The sequence below is a fragment of the Mya arenaria genome, chromosome 8 (genome assembly GCF_026914265.1).
Source record: "Mya arenaria isolate MELC-2E11 chromosome 8, ASM2691426v1".
Classification (NCBI taxonomy): Eukaryota; Metazoa; Mollusca; class Bivalvia; order Myida; family Myidae; genus Mya; species Mya arenaria.
In genome coordinates this window covers 50,507,203-50,529,960 of record NC_069129.1, presented here as the reverse complement: position 1 = coordinate 50,529,960, position 22,758 = coordinate 50,507,203, and the positions used below count along the sequence as shown (strand labels likewise).

At 34.9% G+C, this 22,758-nt stretch overlaps 1 protein-coding gene across 2 annotated transcripts in view; it reads right to left on the bottom strand.

Annotated features, from left to right (window-relative positions):
• Positions 1 to 22,758, bottom strand: part of LOC128243027 (junctophilin-1-like) — a 67,960-nt gene that overhangs the window by 25,276 nt on the left and 19,926 nt on the right. Inside the window, exon 2 of one of the 2 annotated variants that reach the window (XM_052960494.1) lies at positions 7,311 to 7,334. The exons of the other annotated variant lie outside the window; for it this stretch is intronic. Within the exon in view, the coding sequence (XP_052816454.1) occupies positions 7,311 to 7,334 (24 nt within the window). The remainder of the gene's footprint in view (positions 1 to 7,310; positions 7,335 to 22,758) is intronic. 2 annotated transcript variants of the gene reach the window in all.

Here is a 22,758-nt window from a genome sequence, read left to right as displayed (position 1 = left end):
CGCTAGATCACTCCTGACACGGGAAATTACATCTTACACGCGCGGAACATAATTTACGAACTTATAAGACAATCTCGACGAACATTCGATAGGTGTTTAAGAACATTCTATACTTTTTGCCAGGAAGAATGCGAAAACCAAACCTGACGTCTATTGCCTCGTAACAAGGATTGATGAAAAACAGGTTTGGCTTTAAGGTATTCGACCCACTAATAAGCTACCAGAATGCGAGTAATTGGCCACTTTTTGAAAAAAAAAATATCGAGATAATATTTTGATGTTTGAAGATAACTAAATATAAGTTTTGGTATGAAAAAAAAACGTCAGCACTTTCTGTAGGAATATTGCAAAAATAACTTTTTTTTACTTTGGCTCCAATTGAGGTGTTTAAAAAATCGTAAATCGCGACTGTTCGTGAACTACTGCTGTCCGAAAACGACTCGCATACCGATAGTCAATTATCGTGTCATTGAGCGATATGTAAATTTTTCTGGTGACCCCACATAATTTCAGCATGGTATTGAAGGTTTTGTATACTAATTAAAATAAATAACAAAATTAAAATAAATAACAATTATTTAAATAACAAAATTGTTTTGGTTATTACTTCGGACCTGAATTTCCAACGAAATATAATAGCCGATTTTGCAAGGTCAAAATTAATTTTAGAGGGCAAACGCTTAACAATTTAATTTTCTTCAGATAATGTTTTCCGTATGGTATGAAACCAATAAATTGTTTCTGTTTGCTTAACTAAACCATTAAGTCTGCATAAGCCGCGCACATATCGCCTTCCAAATAAATTGTTCAGTCAAAATAAGTGATGAGTTTAGTGTTGACGCGAATATCCCTATATTACCAAGCGCGTATACGCGAACAGTTTGTTTTTTTCGCCAGAAGCTTTGTACCAATTGCATAAGAATTCATCCGGCGACCCTATGGTGGGAAACATAGCCGTTTATACTTAGAAAGAATGGTGTCACCAGGCACAGAAAAATACGTATTATGGGTTGAATACCTTAAGTTCGTATCATAAGATCGAGGGAATTAGTAAACTTGCAAAATCGAGGATCTGCAAGGCAGGAAACCAAGTGCAAACGTTTCGGAGCCAGCTAGGAATCACCTGTTGTGTGGATGTTCAAGTAAAAACAACCTGCTGTTCAGATCGAACAAGATAATACTTCGTCTTTGAGGGCTTATGGTATTATAGTTAACATGTTTTACATATTGCTGTTCAAACAAACATGAAAGCGTTGGTGGAACGGGACGATAAGTACAAATTATAGTTCGATGGTCATATGGCTAATGAGAAGCTTGGCTTTGTTCAGACAGTTCCAAGTAATCCTGAAGTTGTCAATGTTGTATATCTAATGGTAAATTATAACATACTGTAATCGTACGTATTACGAGGGGTGTCCGGGAAATTTGCGGACCCCCCTCGTATATCAATTATGAATATTTTACAGTAAATGACAACATAATGTAATCGCACATATAATTTCAATTTGTATATTTCATGGTAAATGACAACATACTGTAATCGTACGTATTATATAAATTTTAAACTTGTTTACGACAAATAACGCATACTGTTTTCATACATATTATATCAATTTTGTATATTTTACGATAAATGACAACATAATGTTTTCGTACATGATATAATTTTGTATACTTTACGGTAAATGAAAACATACTTTTATCATAGATATCATATAATCTTTATATATTTTACAGATAATGACGTAATCGTACATATTATATCATCAAAGTTATTAATTACATATGCAATGCGTGCCAAATTTTGAATTGCTGTGCATCTAGTGTGCTGTTTTAAGTGTGTAGTTTAATGGTGCTTTTTTCCGGTGCTCTTTTTCGATTACTAAAAGACACCACATCACATAACTTACTATATGATGCATGAACAATATGCAGATACTAACCGCAACTCTGTATGATATGGACGCATGAAATGCAACAGCGGAATCTTGGCGCGTTATCAAATTCCGTGACTGTGCCTAGTCGCAGAGAAGTGGCACCTAGCCAGACAGCCGTTTTTTTGCTTTTCTTTTATTTGCGAATTGGTTATAAGTGAGAGGATGGTTTTGTTTTGGGATTAATTGATTACTTGTAGCGGTTATGATAATCGTTGATGAGGACCACATGTTTCATAATGTATGAGTGGTTGTTATTTGTAGTTACTGCTGGCTTGAGTTGATCGTAGTTGACGCATTTTTGATACCCCTGTCTTGTGAGTTGAGTTTATCGTAGTTGACGCATTTTTGATACACCTGTCTTGTGAGTTGAGTTTATCGTAGTTGACGCATTTTTGATACACCTGTCTTGTGAGTTGAGTTTATCGTAGTTGACGCATTTTTGATACACCTGTCTTGTGAGTTGAGTTGATCGTAGTTGACGCATTTTTGATACACCTGTCTTGTGAGTTGAGTTTATCGTAGTTGACGCATTTTTGATACACCTGTCTTGTGAGTTGAGTTTATCGTAGTTGACGCATTTTTTATACACCTGTCTTGTGAGTTGAGTTTATCGTAGTTGACGCATTTTTTATACACCTGTCTTGTGAGTTGAGTTTATCGTAGTTGACGCATTTTTTATCCATCGGTCTAGTGAGTTGCTTTTATCGTAGTTGACGCATTTTTTTATCCATCGGTCTAGTGAGTTGCGTTTATCGTAGTTGACGCATTTATTATCCAACGGTCTAGTGAGTTGACTTGATCGTAGTTAACGCATTAGTGATCCGTCGATCGAGTGGGCTGAGTTGATTGTTGTTAACGCATTAGTGATACGTCGGTCTAATTGGCTGAGTTGATTGTAGTTAACGCATTAGTGATCCGTCGGTCTACTTGGCTGAGTTGATTGTAGTTAACGCATTAGTGATCCATCGGTCTAAGGGCTGAGTTGACTGTAGTTAACGCATTAGTGACCCATCGGTCTACTTGGCTGAATTGATTGTAGTTAACGCATTAGTGATCCGTCGATCGAGTGGGCTGAGTTGATTGTAGTTAACGCATTAGTGATCCGTCGGTCTACTTGGCCGAGTTGATTGTAGTTAACGCATTAGTGACCCATCGGTCTACTTGGCCGAGTTGATTGTAGTTAACGCATTAGTGACCCATCGGTCTACTTGGCTGAATTGATTGTAGTTAACGCATTAGTGATCCGTCGGTCTACTTGGCCGAGTTGATTGTAGTTAACGCATTAGTGATCCGTCGGTCTACTTGGCTGAGTTGATTGTAGTTAACGCATTAGTGATCCGTCGGTCTACTTGGCTGAGTTGATTGTAGTTAACGCATTAGTGATCCGTCGGTCTACTTGGCCGAGTTGATTGTAGTTAACGCATTAGTGATCCATCGGTCTACTTGGCTGAGTTGATTGTAGTTAACGCATTAGTGATCCGTCGCTCTACTTGGCTGAGTTGATTGTAGTTAACGCATTAGTGATCCGTCGGTCTACTTGGCCGAGTTGATTGTAGTTAACGCATTAGTGACCCATCGGTCTACTTGGCTGAATTGATTGTAGTTAACGCATTAATGATCCATCGGTCTACTTGGCTGAGTTGATTGTAGTTAGCGCATTAGTGATCCATCGGTCTACTTGGCCGAGTTGATTGTAGTTAACGCATTAGTGATCCGTCGGTCTACTTGGCCGAGTTGATTGTAGTTAACGCATTAGTGATCCATCGGTCTACTTGGCTGAGTTGATTGTAGTTAACGCATTAGTGATCCGTCGGTCTACTTGGCTGAATTGATTGTAGTTAACGCATTAGTGATCCATCGGTCTACTTGGCTGAGTTGATTGTAGTTAACGCATTAGTGACCCATCGGTCTACTTGGCCGAGTTGATTGTAGTTAACGCATTAGTGACCCGTCGGTCTACTTGGCCGAGTTGATTGTAGTTAACGCATTAGTGATCCGTCGCTCTACTTGGCTGAGTTGATTGTAGTTAACGCATTAGTGATCCATCGGTCTACTTGGCCGAGTTGATTGTAGTTAACGCATTAGTGACCCATCGGTCTACTTGGCTGAATTGATTGTAGTTAACGCATTAGTGACCCATCGGTCTACTTGGCCGAGTTGATTGTAGTTAACGCATTAGTGACCCATCGGTCTACTTGGCTGAGTTGATTGTAGTTAACGCATTAGTGACCCATCGGTCTACATGGCTGAGTTGATTGTAGTTAACGCATTAGTGATCCATCGGTCTACTTGGCCGAGGTGATCATAGTTAACGCATTAGTGACCCATCGGTCTACATGGCTGAGTTGATTAATGATCTATCGGTCTTGTGGGCTGTGTTGATTGTAGTGAACGCATTAGTGATCCATCGGTCTACTTGGCTGAGTTGATTGCAGTTTACGCATTAATGATCTATCGGTCTTGTGGGCTGTGTTGATTGTAGTGAACGCATTAGTGATCCATCGGTCTTGTGGGCTGATTTTATCCTACTTGACAAATTGCTGGTTCATCTGTCTGGTGGACTGAGTTTATCGTAATTGACGCATTGGTGTTCAATCAATTTAAAGGACTGAGTTTATCGTAGATGACGAATTTGTGAAACATCGGTCTAGTGTTGGGAATTTGTCGTAGTTGCCGAACTTGTGATCCATCAGTTTAGTATTCTGAACTTATCGTAATTGACGAATTTCTGGTTCATCGGTCAAGTGACTAGCCCATGGTCATCGTTATATACAAACGTGTAAGAACTTCTTGTATCAAATAATGAATATGTGAATTAGTTTTGCAGCCAGTCTTCGACTTAAGTTACAACTTATTAATGGACCGATCGTTCAGAAGATTGTTTACGTCATCCGTGCTAATTTTCAAATCGTTATTGCTCTTGAAGTTTGTTACACTTGTGATGTGCACTATATCAAACAATATTATAGACAACCGTTTCTGCTGTTCTTGATTTTTTTCAAATGTAAGAACGTATCATCGAACAGTTTACGTAAAAAGTTAACACCGATGTCGTTAATTACGCACGTAAACAATCAGCCCTATATGTGTTTTTCGTAGTCAATGCACGCTGCATCTTGGTCAGTTGATTATGACGTGGTAGTTAAGTTTATCGTTTTGTTCAGCTCTGTAGACCACAGTTGCAGAAATGCATTTTTGACTTTGGAAGTAACATCGTCAATATTTCAAGTTTGGTCGACTTCCTTTGTATTTAAGTATGCAATTTTATTCATGGGAGAGGAATATTTCATACGCAATGACCTAATTTTAGGGAAAAAACGTTTTAAAAATAAAAATACACGTACGTTATATTATGATTAATAATAATAATAATAATAATAATAATAATAATAATAATAATAATAATAATAATAATAATAATAATTATTATTATTATTATTATTATCATTATTATTATTATTATTATTATGATGATGATGATAATGATGATGATGATGATGATGATGATGATGATGATGATGATGATAATAATAATAATAATAATAATAATAATAATTATAATAATAATAATAATAATAATAATAATAATAATAATAATAATAATAATAATAATAATAATAATAAAATATTGCATGATATATATGTAAGCTCATTTCCAACTACAACTACTGAATTGTTTGTTAGTGATGAAAACTGATTATGCCATTAGAAAACCCAACAGCAATGAACAGAAAGCAATTAGATAAAGCACTTAGAAACATGCCTTGCAGAAAAAACAGAATGTGAAATACACTCATTAATGTGATGTGCATCATTATGTTACTATCTTTGTTATATCATAGCAACCCCAGTACATTGGAATAAACTAAATATAGAACATTGGAGTTAACCGCTAAAATCATTTAAACGCATGATATATTTCAGTTGCTGCAAGCCGGGAACCAAATGGCAAACATTAGCTACCGTGAGCGACTGTTAACTGTCGCGGAGCAGCCCTGAGTTCCCTCGCTCACGTTAGCTAACTATTATGTATTGTATCCCTGTTGCATCGCAGAGCGTACTCTGCAAGCGGGGAACCTTATCGAAAACTTTTGTCGTAAATATCTTTAGTTATATTCGGAACTCCTCGGCCGTTTTCCATCAAATGCACGGATGTATATGGACGGTTTACATTGCCATAGTCTTTGCATTTAACTACGCTCAAGTTGATCGCGTAGTAATTCAAATTTAGCAGTTAAACGTAATGACATAACTCTTGTGAATATTAATTATCTAATTATTTATGCAATAATACACTTCACTGGCAATCAATTTAAACTACGATATACAAAATACACGTTTAAACACTTCAATTAATCAATACTGTTATTAAACTTTTTACGAACTACTTCTACTGATGTACCGACATACATTCGAGGCCGTTTTCGATGGAAAATGACCGAGGAGTTCCGAATGGTTTAGTTAGCGTTAACTGAACTCAGAGCAGATATACACCACACTCAAGCCAGTGTCACAGGGATATTTGAAAGCAAATACATATATAATAACTGTAAATAGTTTGAATTTGCAGTTCAAGAGAAGTTTAGATGAATTTCATATACAAAACTGCATTAACACAGGTTCCAAATAAATGAACTATATTTTGTTCAGTCATTCAGTTGTTTTTCATTAAAGCTCATTGTACGAAATCAATGAACGGAACAAAAAAGCCCAAGAGAACTGAAAATAGCTAAGCTAAGGGAACACAATTGCAGCTGCACATGCCAACGATGACCCTACAGCAAAACTTGACTCTCAGGACCTCGAGACTGGCAAGGTGGTAGTTGATGAGGCTTAAAGGCGCACAATATAGATTGATGCAAAACAAATAAATCTTCTTCTTCTTTTAATTTAAATCCATTATAGTGTTTAACTTATTTGACTTTTATGATAAAAACCAAAAAGGCATATGATTTAGGTACAGATTTTAAAGTATAAACCTGTATAAAAAGAAATATTTTTAATAATAGCTACGTGGCCACAAATTTTTCAGTTAAAAAATCTCAAAAAAAAACGCTCATACTATTTAATCAGTATCTCAATCATATGATTTTTTTATTATTTAAGTCAAATGAGTTAAAAACGTGTAAGCATTAAAATCTAAAAAATGGAATCAACTTTTATAATGCACCTTTAAATGCGCAACATTTAAGAGCCATTCTCCTTGAATGCGCGGATTTCCTAGAGAGGTTCGGCGCCAAGCACAAACGCCACATGTACTTTATATAATTCATTTGTTCGTGCTTTTCTGTTGTTATTTTACTCCTTAAACATGATTGCAAGACCTGAGATGCCAATTTTGCTGGTTTTGGTCATTTTTTATAAACCACGTACCTTGAAGTTCAGGTAAAAATGTATCTTAAAAAGAAAGAAAAACAATTTTGTCATGAAATGGTCAAAGTTGAACAGGGTACAAAATGCATGGTATAAAGTCATACTTATCATTACCAATACAGGTAAAGGTATGTTAGGGAATTATTCAAAGTGTTATTATAAAAACAACAATTGTGTTCCCTAAGAACTTACTGTGATGAAAAATGTTATATTAAAGCCCGTACATATAAACATGAAAACAAGATCAGAGTGTGTATACCACGTGATAAATTATGTCAATTATGCTACGTCGGAAGGCAACATATAACCTAAATTTTAGACTTAAATCAAAGATAACTTTTCTTTAACTTCACCAATTTAACAAAAAATATCAAAGGACAGTCTATGTCGCGTACAGAGCCCCACCTTCGTGTTATTACAGAAGCTTGATAAGGTGATTAGTTTCATTACACACTTCGACAAACCTGTTTCCAAAACAATGTTTAGACAGGGCTCCGACAGACGGCCGTATTGCGAAAAGGTTTGTCGAAGTTTTTTTAAAAACTAAACCCTCAATCAACTATGGTAAAGACCGAATACGGGGCTCCGTAAGCGGCGTAGACTGCGCTATATTTCATTTAAAATGGTGAAGAAAAAGTGAAGTAATCCTTGTTTAAAGTCTTCATCCGAGGCAAAATGTTGCCTTCCGACGTAGCATTTATGACGCATATTATCACATAGTATACACACACTGAAGATTGACATTTGTATATCAACAAGGACGTCATTTTATGAACATTTTAGGGACAATACACAAACATAATGAAGTTTAAGATAAAATCAGAATATCAGAAATTGTATCATAGAGCAATTGGAAATTTGTCCAATAAAGACCAGAAATGATTTATCTTGAAAGTCGAACATTTTGCAACGACATGCCATAACTCTTTAAAATAGTTTATTTTCTATAATTACATTCTGGGAGAGAATATTGGAACATGTTTTACAGAGAGCTTGGAAAATTGTCAAATAAAAATAAAAAACGTGGATGCAACTTGGAAGTCGAACATTTTGCATTGAGCAATATGCTTTTCGGTGGTTTATAGATATCTAACAGTAAAATAAGACTGATATTTCACTGTTTCAAACAGTGAACATATTAATTTGACAATGTAAAATGAAATTTTAGCCTGCTCCAACGCCCCAAAAATGTCAGCGTACAAAGACTTAGGTAGATTTTTAACGATTTTATTTACGAAACGACATTTATGTACGCATACAATTTGGAGCGTTTTTTTTTGAATAAACACAACGAACTTTCATTGTAAATCGTTTATAGGCATATAAAAAACCCTCTTTGTTTCAGTGTTTAATCGCAATAAAGTTATAGCGTGTTTTGCCTACTCTGTGAAATATATTGCGCTCTTACACTGAAACATAAATTATCAGCTATATATATATATATATGAACATGGTTAATATGATCTTTATAATGGCAATGGAAAAGATGGTTTACAGTTTAAATTTTCATGATGGAAAATAGCTCCTTCATTCAATATAAGTTCTTTCTAATTCGTTATCATTCTTAGAGATGTACTTTTTATCGGCCGCTGATACTATGCTTGAAAATAGCTTAACAATAACATAGAGAACTGTTTCCAGTTTGGCTATTTATTTAAGTTGGAAGTTTACCTGAAAGAAAACGTGCATATGTTACAGTGCAGGTACCTACAATACTGGCAGAATTTACTGGCAGACTTTCAAGAAAAATCATGCAAATACGGCACAAAAAGCACTCTTAAATTTGGCTCGACTCATGCAAACTATATTTATATCGCATAAAAGTTGAAAATATTTTGTGATCACTTTAAAGTAGGGAAAGAATCCTATTGTCACGAATAAGTGTTTATAAACATCTTCAATAAAAATATTGTAGTGAAACAGAACAAAGTAAGTTATTATTTATACATTTTGTACTGCAATTGCAAATGAAAACCATATGTACAACCAGCGGCTTGAGAAAACGAATCCAAAGTAATATTTATCATCTTCAATGTTTAAATATCTTATCATGGATTAAATAGATACAAACATAAAAAAGATAAGTAGATAAAAAGTAATCAAATATGTAAATCAATTGAACAAACTGCTGACAAGCATGACATCAAACAGCAGGCGGAAGAGGATACGAGTTTCAATCGAATTTCATTTGCTTCTGCACTTAATAAAAATAAAATTGTTCCTGTTTGTGGACATAAAAAGCTTCCTTATATCTTCATACAAACTTTGTTTATAATTTATCTTAAAAAAGAACAAAATATCCTACTTTTTTATTCTTAACGGTTTGCTACCTAATGTTTGTGCCTTTAATACAAAATAACTAATATTTCCAGATACATCTGAGGACAACTGATACAATCTTAGTTAAAGAATGGAGGAATGGTGTTACTATTTTCTTTGCTTTTTCCAAACACGTTACAACATACAGCAAGGGCAGATATAAAAAAAATCCTTTTACTAAATGCAACAGAGAGCGAACCCTTTTTTATATATATCAAGGTGCATAACCCTACAACTGTTTAAGCAGCAGTTATACACATGATATTGAAGACGCCAATGGCATTGCACAATACATGAACAATATACCAAAACAGACAAGACGATTTAAAAAAGAAGAGAACTCAATGTAAAAATACATGTTCAATTGCAAGAGAGTACTGGAGTACAACGGTAAAATGTGAATAAAATGTGCAAACATAGGGGAAAGGATGTGGGATAAGAAAGTTTGTGTCGGTATGTAACTCACCGCCTATCCCTCGAATGTAGGGGGAGCTCCCTGAATACCAGAGCGCAAAAGAGAAAACAGGACGCACAATTAGACATATGAAACGATAGATGTGAAGTTAGGTACTCATAAGCAAGTTTTAACCCCCAGTAAACTCATGCTTCACTGACCGTTACTAGACGGTAACCCCAATGTTGGGACAAGTGAGAGGTTTAGTACTCGTAAGCAAGTTTTAACCCCCAGTAAACTCATGTTTCACTGACCGTTCCAAAGCGGTAACCCAAGTGTTGGGACAAGGGTGAGGTTGAGTACTCATAAACAAGTTTTAAACCCCCAGTAAACTCCTGTCACTGACCGTTCCAGTACGGTAATTAAGGTTATTGCGTACTTTTGACTATTAAAAGACGTATTATAAATGCCCCCCAAAAATCATCAAAGATCAGGATATTGCAGTTAGTATTTTTGCAATTTATTTCAACTCAAATTAGACGAACACGACATATAATGCAATCTTAGTTTAAACTTATTTATTTTTACAACGATTGTGAAACAGGTTATTTCAACTCATTAATATTAATCACTCTCGTTGACACGATGTTGGGCAAGAGTGTGGTCTTGTGTTGTGTGGGAAACCGGAGTACTCGGAGAAAACCCACTTGTGCTGCGTGGTGACCACAACCAAACTCGCATGTGCGCCGGCCGACAGTCAAACTCTGGTCGCCTAGGAGAGAAGCGAGTGCACCAACTACTGCGCTAACCGGACAACCAAAACTTATGAAATGTTTGAAGGCCAATACAACTTATGTGTTACATTATTTTCGGTAATCTTTTAGTGTTTTTTTCTGCACACATATTTTCAAATTAATATTGGGTCAGCAAGCATCCAAAATTCTCATATTTGTGGGTCGGCTTCCTTTCATATGCAAGTTACGTTCATTTTCCAGGGAATCTGACTGCTTTGTACTAAAATAAGATAAAATATTCACCAATAAACGCTATCGCGACCTCCTGTCTGAAATGATCATTTTATGTCTGAGGTCTAATGTCCAGACAAAAATCGAAAAAAATCTTTTCTTTCTTAGCACCTAATTTCCATTTATATTAAACACTCAGACACGATGCCTCAATGTGAATGGTAAATACATCTGTAATGTCTAGTTATTGAGCTCAGAAATTTCATATAACACCATATGTACGGCGAATTGGTTGACTGAGTCGATATTTATGTAACAGATGCTAGAATTAATAAGACATAAATGGACATTCGATCCATCATCAAGGATATTAATTTTATACAATGCATACCATTCAAGATCTATATAGAAGACCAAAAATTAATTAAGTGACTCTTAGGTTTATCTTTAATCATGACAGAGTAAAATTTTATATTAGTAAATGTAAGAACATGCCAATGGTTTAAATACGTTTAGGAGAGCAACCCTTCGTTTCGTATCACACAGTAAATATGTACATACAAAATATATTCAATATTAAATACGTTCATACACAGTTTGAAACACAGTACAAATGTTCATACATGTATGACCGTGACACAGCACAAATGTACATACAAAGTATGACACACAGCACAAATGTTCATACACAGTATAACACACAGCACAAATGTACATACACAGTATGACACACAGCACAAATGTTCATACACAGTATGACACACAGCACAAATGTACATACACAGTATTACACACAGCACAAATGTTCATACACAGTATGGTACACAGCACAAATGTACATACACAGTATGACACACAGCACAAATGTTCATACACAGTATGACACACAGCACAAATGTTCATACACAGTATGACACACAGCACAAATGTTCATAAACAGTATGACACACAGCACAAATGTTCATACACAGTATGGCACACAGCACAAATGTTCATAAACAGTATGACACACAGCACAAATGTTCATACACAGTATGACACACAGCACAAATGTTCGTACACAGTATGACACACAGCACAAATGTACGTACACAGTATGGCACACAGCACAAATGTACATACACAGTATGGCACACAGCACAAATGTTCATACACAGTATGGCACACAGCACAAATGTACATACACAGTATGACACACAGCACAAATGTACATACACAGTATGGCACACAGCACAAATGTACATACACAGTATGGCACACAGCACAAATGTACATACAAAGTATAACACACAGCACAAATGTACATACACAGTATGACACACAGCACAAATGTACATACACAGTATGACACACAGCACAAATGTACATACAAAGTATGACACACAGCACAAATGTACATACAAAACATACAAAGTATGGCACACAGCACAAATGTACGTACAAAGTATGACACAAAGCACAAATGTACGTACAAAGTATGGCACACAGCACAAATGTACGTACAAAGTATGACACACAGCACAAATGTACGTACAAAGTATGGCACACAGCACAAATGTACGTACAAAGTATGGCACACAGCACAAATGTACGTACACAGTATGCCACACAGCACAAATGTACGTACACAGTATGACACACAGCACAAATGTACGTACAAAGTATGACACACAGCACAAATGTACATACAAAGTATGACACACAGCACAAATGTACGTACAAAGTATGCCACACAGCACAAATGTACGTACAAAGTATGACACACAGCACAAATGTACGTACAAAGTATGACACAAAGCACAAATGTACGTACACAGTGTGGCACACAGCACAAATGTACGTACAAAGTATGGCACACAACACAAATGTACGTACAAAGTATGGCACACAGCACAAATGTACGTACAAAGTATGGCACACAACACAAATGTACGTACAAAGTATGGCACACAGCACAAATGTACGTACAAAGTATGACACACAGCACAAATGTACATACAAAGTATGACACACAGCACAAATGTACATACACAGTATGACACACAGCACAAATGTACGTACAAAGTATGACACACAGCACAAAATGTACATACAAAGTATGGCACACAGCACAAATGTCCATACAAAGTATGACACACAGCACAAATGTACGTACAAAGTATGACACACAGCACAAATGTACGTACAAAGTATGACACACAGCACAAATGTACGTACAAAGTATGACACACAGTACAATTGTACAAAAGCACAAACGTATGACACTGATTTCAATAGCATAGTACGTGAAAAAACGTTAGCACACCACCACCCCATTATCACCTTTAGCAGTATTCTTTTCTTTCAAAAATCACCGATATCAATTCAATTTCAAAAACATCCTCTTAAAAGAAAACAATAGAATTTCCAGAAACAGGAAGTCAAAATCATAAGTTTGTATGATAAATCTCCATATCAGTAGTGATATCATGGCCATGAATCTGGCGTTATCTCTCCGATGCCTGATTCCTCTCCTCGGTGCCAAGAAAGCATCACTTCAACACTCATTTACCGCCCAATTTATCACAAGTTAAGCGGCTTATTTCTGTAATTCAAGCTTGGCCTGATGAAATGCTTGTAAACTATATTGTTTTGTTTTTTAGTTTCAAATGGATGAAAATGTCATTGTTGCTAAATGCTTGATCTGATCAAATACTTGTGGCCTGTTTATTTGTTTGTTTTGCTGTTCCTTGGCTTAAAGGGTCAGTGCTGTAAATATTTGGTCTAATCAAATGCTTATAAATTATAAACGTATGGCTTAAGACTTTGTGTGAACAAATACTTGTGTATTATTTTGTTTGCTGTTGTTTTAAATGACTCAAAAGACATTGCTGTTAAAGGCTTGGTCTGATCAAATTCTTGTACATTCTATATGTATGAAAAGGTCGTTGCTGTTAAAAGATTAGAGTGAACAAATGCTTGTGTATTTTGTTTGATGTTGTTTCATATGCTAAAAAGGTCATTGATTTAAAAGGCTTGGTCTGATCAAATACTTGTACATCCTATGTATGTAAATGTCGTTGTTGCTAAAAGCTTAGTGTGAACAAATGCTTTTGAATTATTTGTTTTGCAGGTGTTTCAAATGGCTAAATGGTCGTTGCTGTTAAAGGCTTGATCTAGGCAAATGCTTGTTCACTCTACATGTATGAAAAGGTCATTGCTGCTAAAAGTTTATTGAGAACAAGAACTTGTGTGTTATTTTGTTTTGCAGGTGTTTCGATATGCTAAAAAGGTCATTGCTGTTAAAAGATCAGGGTGAACAAATGCTTGTGTATTATTTTGTTTTGCAGATTTTTCAAAAGGTAAGTGCTTTTTAAAGGGTTGGTCTGATCAAATGTGTATTCTAAATATATGAAAAGATCATTGTTGTTCAAGGCTTGGTCTGATCAATTTCTTAAACAGTTTTTGTTTCAATTGGTGAAGCAGACAATTAGCATTTGCCAATAAATTAACGTGTGCACGATTTTCGGAGCATATTTTTCATTTGATTTGTTTCGTTTTTGTAAAAACAGTCTAATTTAAGAAATCTGCTATTTAATTTTTGAATTACGATTTATATCTGTAAAGAAATGGTATTTTCGGTTGATTCGGCGGACACGTAATTCATATCATAATTTTACAAGGATTAAACTGTACAGTGCAAATGTTTCATTTGGTCCATTGCTAAAAAAACTTCTACAAATAGAAAATGGGCCTATTGTTAAGGACCTTGATGAAGCTTCTTTGTTAAACTTTTAATATAAAGCTGATTAATGACATCCTTGTTAACTTTTGAACCTGAAATATTTGATGAAATTTGCAAATACAATTAAACATAAACAAGTACACCAGTTGTTTCAAATCTTGTTAGAAATACAGAAGATCACATGTGTATGCATTGAACTTCCAGAGCAGTAAAGATTTGAAAGTAAACAACGATGACGTTAACAACGTTGTTAACTTTAACAAAGTGCTGAACAATCGGCCTATTGTCTGACTGGCGAGGCTTATCAGTGTCTACTAGGCCTGAGCCGTGTAACTATCAACGGGTGCTTCGTTAATTATATTCATGGCTGGGCTTGTCCCTGTAATTTTCAGTGTATTGTTATTGGTATTGTTACCTGGAACTTAACATTGGACAAGTGCAGGAATCATACAATTTTCGAGAGGGCAGTTAATCTACAAACTCCTTGTATCACAATATATAAAAAGGCGGCGTGTTCATACATTTTGTATATTGATGGTTCTTACAGAATTATTCTAATACTAATATAACAATTCTCACTGGCACCGGATTTTCAAACTCTATTATTATTTTTTGTAATCAAAAAATCTTATAATTCCAAACTAAAAATAATAAGAAACAATTTGTGAAAAAATAAAGTTTTTTTTTTTTCAAAATATGCACTTTGTATAGTATATATATACAGTACAAAGTGCATAGAAAATCAGGTACCAGTGAACAATTCAATAGCACAGATAACTTTTGATATAGACAGTTTCGGTATTATTAAGTCAGTGTTTTCTTTGACGGTCAAGCTGACGGGCTATCGGTCGGCCAGCATATAATACATACATATAATAAGACTGCATCAGAAACTAACTCGAAAGTATTCAACGATCTCTACCAATGCAAATCGATACCACGACCGCAATTGAGTTTTTGACCCGTTTTCACAAAGTGACGAAACTATAAGTGTGAACTTAATAAGTACAGTATTACTACAAAGCCAGATGTCAGACAATTAACCCTGAATGTTAAATAGCTATATATAATTACTCCAAAGAAGAATACGGTTAAGTCCGATGGAGATCAATAGCAAGCTGTTTCTTCAATGTGACTGTTTTCGTCACCATGGTAACACATCAAAAGCTACGCTATACAAATATATGTGTTATATTTCTGAATAGCTTAGACAAATGTTATTCATTGGCCGACAGTTGCTCTATTGACCTACATTGTTAAATGTCATCGAAGATATCGTTTAAGTAAAGTGGAAATATCAAGATGTCTTCAGTGAGCTGCACTCTCACAGAATTACACAAATATATCGCTTCAGCCCTTTGAATTTCAATACCCGAACAGAACTTTAAGACAAAGTGTAGTCATTTATTTTCTATACCTTCGGGGCCATTGCCTCCTAAGACGGAATACGGTTCTAGGGGCGTGGACAATGTGAACACTCCTACAAATGAACTGTCTTAATCAAACTGAAATACCTCATTGGAATCTCTATGATCTTCGGAATGCATTCTTCCAGACATAGTTCAACTACTTAAGACCAAAGACATTGCGCATTCAAATTAAAAGTCTTGACATTATACTCGAGAAAAAGTCGGGAAGAAACAGAACAGTGATATACTATTAACGAATAGAGTGCCCTGAATTACCGGAATAGACTTTAATACCGTGGTCTGTACAGAGGCGAGAATAACATACAATATATACAATATACGGGGGAAAGGCGTCTTTTGGGAAATCCGGCGCTGCTAGAATAATCAATAGTCATCATAATAAGGGAATAAAACACGCTATCTGCTCACAGGCCACCTGTCTCTGGAGCATATCTTCGCGCCAATGAACAGGAAATACATGATCAAATATATGTAGTCTAGCGAGTATATTTCTAGTTTCAATTCACTGGGTGAAAGCGAAAAGGTTCTATCTGCTTCTTTAATTAATGTCACTTAGTATCTTTTTACTTTCACCCCTCGTAGTATAGCTGTGGCTGCTACGATTTGAATTTGTTTATCATTATATCTTAAATCACACCTTATATGTATGAATGTCAATTGTATAAAGATCTAAGAGAGGAATACATGAAAACATATTATACGGTATCGAGTATACCTAAATTTATTGCATTTTTAAATCGTAAAATATTACTGTAGACAGAAACCTTGCCATTTATGTGTATAAGGCAATGGAATTAAGATAGAGAGATATTAATTGTATTACGGGTAATATTGTCAACTTAACTACCTCACGCTTAAATGTAACTTTATTGATGCTATATTGTTTGGTCGCATGATTTGCTGTGTTTATAATTTCGATCAGCTGATTTGGATGTATTGTACCTCGACTATGTTTAGAAACATGTTTCGTAATTATATCATGTATACGCATGGGCATTTGATATAGATGTATTTGGAAATAAACTGTAAACTATTAAATAAAAGCAAATTCAAAATGTGTTTATTATAGTATGAACCCACTCAGTTAAGGGCCAGCCCGCTGGACTTAAAGATGCACTATTATTCCAATACAAGATTTAACACATTTAATACACTTGTTTTTATATACCAAAAATGTCAAAAGCAATGGTTCTTATGAAGGATACCGAGTTTAATTATGCAGAAAACACGGTATTGCTACCTTATGAGACCGCAGTAAATCTTTTAGCACTCACCAATCATTTAGTATTTATTTGCGTTTTCAGCATTTAAATACATAGTTATAATAATGTTAATAGTAAGTAATATTTTTCTTAAATGCATTATTTAGTAAGTAGTTGAGGGTGTATCACTCAAAATTTATATTTGTTTTACATGTGTATGTATTGATTTCGAATAAGAGTGTCACTTTAAGAGGCATCTTGATTGGTTAACATCATGACTCCCGATTTAATCCTTTATCCGGGCGCCAGGCAGGAAGACAATCTGTAACCATTACATTACAAGCAGCTAGGTCAGCAACCGGCCATATCAGAACAATGTGTTATAACATCTCCCCTATCTTGATGTCGATGTAATTGGGTTTGTTGTCTAGTTCTGGCGCTGTGTGTGTTAGTCAATAATACAATGGAAGTTGTGCAGCCTGCAAGGATTATAACTCGAGTCGATAGTTTTGAGTGACATTTTTGCCGTCTTACTAAAACTACACACTTACTTGTAACTCATGAATGAGATGTGAAAGACTTTGACTAAATGTTTAAAATTTCTATCAGTTAAACCGTACAAATCTGGACTCTTTTAAGCTTGTTCGAAGATACTTGTATAAACTAATAGTTCATTGTTTTTAATAAAAAATATATATTGAAAAGCAATTCATATACGAATACAACTATTTTAAAATGTTTTCTGTAAAACCTCGCCGCATTTTACAAGACCACTTTATTGACAATAGGGCTGACCCACGCAAGACAAAGTCAAGTTCATATACATGTATGTTGTGAAAGGAAATAACAGAAATAACTTTTCTAGCCTAAGAAAGACTACACTCCCTAAAACAGGAATTTAATCCGACCAACTTAAGGGCTGAGGTGGTATTCAATATGCAACTTAAGTAAATCCTATAGTGATATTCATGTCAAAGGTCCGTTGTTTATAACAATCAATCCGATTAGCTACCTCGTTCTTAGATCAAATCAAAACTCATACTGAATGACAAGCCTCGCAGAAGTTATTTTGAACGGTACACGCACAAATCAATGATGGAAATAAGGGCAAAAGAACCAAATTCATTTAATATTGTTAAAATAAATATGTATTTTATTTCCCATTTTATAGAAACTTAAAGTTGTATTAAACGAAAGACGAAAACACGTTCTCGATATTATCAACAATCAATCAGTTAAGAAATGTTCCAATTACAGTGCGCAAAATGTACTAACAAACCATTAGAACGTTCAGGGCTGAGTGTTTTGATGATAGCTTCTAACAAATGTTTTATTTTATCATTTCTGTTTGCACTATCTGACTCATGTTGGTGAAATTTACCTGTTATGTGGCCACATTTTCATGCATATTTCGGGGGGAAATGCACTTTAGAGAACTAACAAAGAGCCATATGATTATTGCAAGTTTATTTTAGATCATCCTTCATGTTGATCTATACGTCTCGTTTGTTATTCTAGTAGTTCTGTTATACATTTGAAAGAAATTCTCTTTTGATATACTAAATTAAGTGTGTGTATGTATATGTGTGTATAGAGTTGAACCAACTTACGGTTAATGAAAATACAAACCCTTAAGCTTCTCTGCAATTTTACTTGAAATCGATTGTATTATTCAATACTTTTCTTCAATACATTTTAAAATTACACTTTTTTGAACATCCATCGGCAAGAATCTTGCTTTGTTGTTAAATACAGATGCCCTTCTGCAGTTCGAATAAACGGATGCTGCGTTTATACACATCAAAAACAGCCTGGTTGATTTCGTGTTTTACTTTTAAAACTTATGTTTAACCATTTTTATACTCAATTTCTATCTGGTTCAATGAAATATAATTAACTATGGAAAAATGTTCTATGTCGTTGCGATACACCAATAAAGGCTAGTGGTGGTGTTGTTTGTGGTGTTGGTTTTGTTGTTGCTGTTGCTGTTGACCGAACTGAGCGTTCATCATGTGAATGGCATACATGTTAAGTTTGTTAGCCAATAAAATGTCAGTAACAAGCGGACATCTTTACCACTAGACCACTCTCATCCACGTTCAAAAACATTTGAGAATCAAGGCCATATAAATACCCAACAAGAAACTGATAAACGCTACATGACAAACACATCGTATCCCTAAACAGTATCACATTTTTGTCCCTTATTATTGACAATTACATTATTATTAACAGATTATGAGAATACTGTTCTTGACAAAAACATACTCAACACACTATGATAATAATATTCCTGAACTTAAGGAAAGATGAGTTATCAAGGTTTACCATATTCTTGAATAAAGAACAACAACAAAAACTGTATAGTACACAACCTCTGTTTATTGATCTTAATCTACTTGCCTCGATCCCTGTTATCAGATCTCCGATCTGAGTATCCTGCTGTGCAGTTTTAGAAGTTTTATTATAAAAATGGACCCTAAATGGCTCTGAGCCAGTAAACGAATACACATGAAATTGGCCCCTTCTGTGACACCAGTGCAAATAGCAGAAGATGCACAGCAGGAGATTATCATGCCAAACATTCCTTAAACTAGGCCTTTAATTTAATGACAATCGTGCTTGGTTATTCTATAGTCCTCTTCTGATGACGTATCTTATTTCATCGTGATCCCCCCTGTTGGATATCTAAGTAGACAATTGTGTTATGTACATCTCATAATGGTTTCTATAGATACTAGACTGATATATCTACCTGATAGTTGCAATCAAGTACCTAGAAACCAGTAAATGTCCTGGATTCCAGACACCAGTTAATAGTGTATTGATATCAAAGTGGGAATCTGCAAGCGCCACTTACAAAAAACCTAGATTTACCTAGAAATAATGGCAAAGTATTTTTCCCATTTTTGCGACATTATCTTAAGGATGTTTTATAGTTCAGGGGCCGAATTCATAAAGCACCTAAGTTAATATTTGAGACTTTGTAAAATTTTCGATTTTTTTAACAATGAATATTTTAAAAACACTCTATTTTTTATCCAATTAATTTGTATTCCTTTATCATTTGAATCTTTTTCTTGCCTGTTTACACATTTTAGTGTTAAAACTTTCATTATATTCAACTCCGAAAACAACAACATGTTTTTACGAAGTTGAAAATTTTCACCAAGATGCTTTCATGATGAATACGGCCAACGTTGCATAGAATGTTAGATTTTGACGCTAGGTAACCGGCAGGTTTTAAAAGAAATTTGTTGTCTGATTAAGAATGGTATTGTGTAACAAAGATGGCCAAAACAACACGGTAAAAGTTAGGGATATGTACGTACTCATGGCTTATTTTACAGCTAAATTTAAAGACAACACGGTACAAGTAAGATATTTGTATATATTCATGGCTTATATTTGCAGCTGAACTCAAAGACACCACGGTAAACGTAAAGGATATGCATGTACTCATAACAAGTTGTTTTCAACTGATCTCAATCGCCTTTTTAACTATAAATATGTTTCCACACCAATTGGTACTTTTTGAATGTATCCCATTCAAGCGTTTTTGTCCTTTTCTTAAAACAAAGACAAAAGAGAAACAAAAATAGTTCACCAGCTAAAATTAAACAAACAAAGCCGGAGAGATGTTATTTATAAGCAATACATTATTTTTCTTGATGGAAATGGTTCTCAAAATGTTTGGAGCAGTGCCAATGCCTCAGATATTCATGAATGAAAATCTCTGTTAGAGTTTGAATTCCTATCGTTTAAAATGAAATCGATCGCTCTCATCTCTCACTAAAGAGAATATTAAAAACAGTAGGAAAGAGAAAACATTTTTAACACGATTTGACATAAGCACTACAACAGTTTAACAGTTTTGTTTGCAACCTATGAAGGGCAGTTCTACTCCAGCAACACAGACTAAATTTAGTTGCATTCAAAATCACTTAAAATGTATTTTATATATTTAAAATAAATGCCGACACCAGCTACAATATACAGATCCAAACACAATAAAAGACCAGTCCTTGTCCTCAGATATGCCTTAGTGATTTCATTCAGTCTATTGGACAGCTATTTTTTTTACAGTCCAATCAAAACACTCAGATTCTTCTCTTACACTTTAGTTTGATCTAAATTGGTTATTGAATATGGCCCCTAGGTAGTATCCTTTGAAGATTTTTTACCTATAATATATATACTGTCTTTAAATTCCACAATTTTGAAATGCGTTTATAACGTGATTCAACAAAATGCCGTAACGCGATTGGTTGATTGACATGATCACGTGATGCTACCAATGTTTTCAATACAGGTTTAAATATCCATTAGCTTTGTAAGAGTCCCGTTCTAGACTGTACCGGAACGGGTTCGATCCCCACTACAACCAGTTGTTTGTACATTATTTTATATTTCTGCTAAATCGGTATCAAAGAGTAAACTAATTGTTATATGAGTGTTTTCAGATGCATAGCCGGGAAAAGTTATTTTTGGTGCAAAAATATGAGCGAGTCACTTTAACTCAATTAGAAATCAAAATGTCGTTACATGGAATAAGGGCAGTCTCATGGATTAAGTGTATTTCATACATCGCTGATTTAGATATATGAAGGCCTCATATGAGATGTGTCGAGATTTATTTTATTAACCAGTGGTCAAAGCTAACTGCCAGTGACTTTCAAACAAATTGATATCAGGGCCACACGAAGTGTACCCAAATTATGGTCCTTGTGCATAGGCAATGGAAATTGTTTGTACTGTTTTTTATCATGTAAAGAAGGAGATCCAATCTCACAGAATTTTCTCTTTATCATCTTTATCATTATACAAGCATTTTTTCCATTCACATTACAAACACAAGCCATTCAAAAGAGCATACAAATGTTTTCTAAATTGATGCATAATTCGTTCCTTTACAAATGTTACTAAGGTAACCGCCTAAGAGTATGTGATGAATACCCTTGATGAATCACTAGAGTTTAAAACGGTTGTACTAAACATTACATTTATCATAAAGGTATCAACATGCCAAGCTAAAAAAATCTTATTTAACTTAAAGCGTTTTTGTTGGTACCAAATTAGTTTCAGTTTTGGTATCTTGGGTTTCGGCGTTTCGGAAACATGTTTCGAATGTTTTGCTTGAAGTAATAAATGCCTGGTTTTGTGAACAGCTTCAACATACATGTAGCCACTGTTTCTTAATTTCTTCAAAACAACGACACGGCAGATGGTCGTTTGCCTGTTTTAACTAAATGGTGTTTAAACACACGTGTTTGAATCACTGTCCGCCCTGTTGTTTTTTTACAGAGTGAGCTAGTTTTCGGATGGAACATACCGACGAAACCGCCTCCGGAGAGGTATTCGGTAGTTACAATTCCATTTAATTTGAAACTGCCACAACAAAAACACAGTTCGTA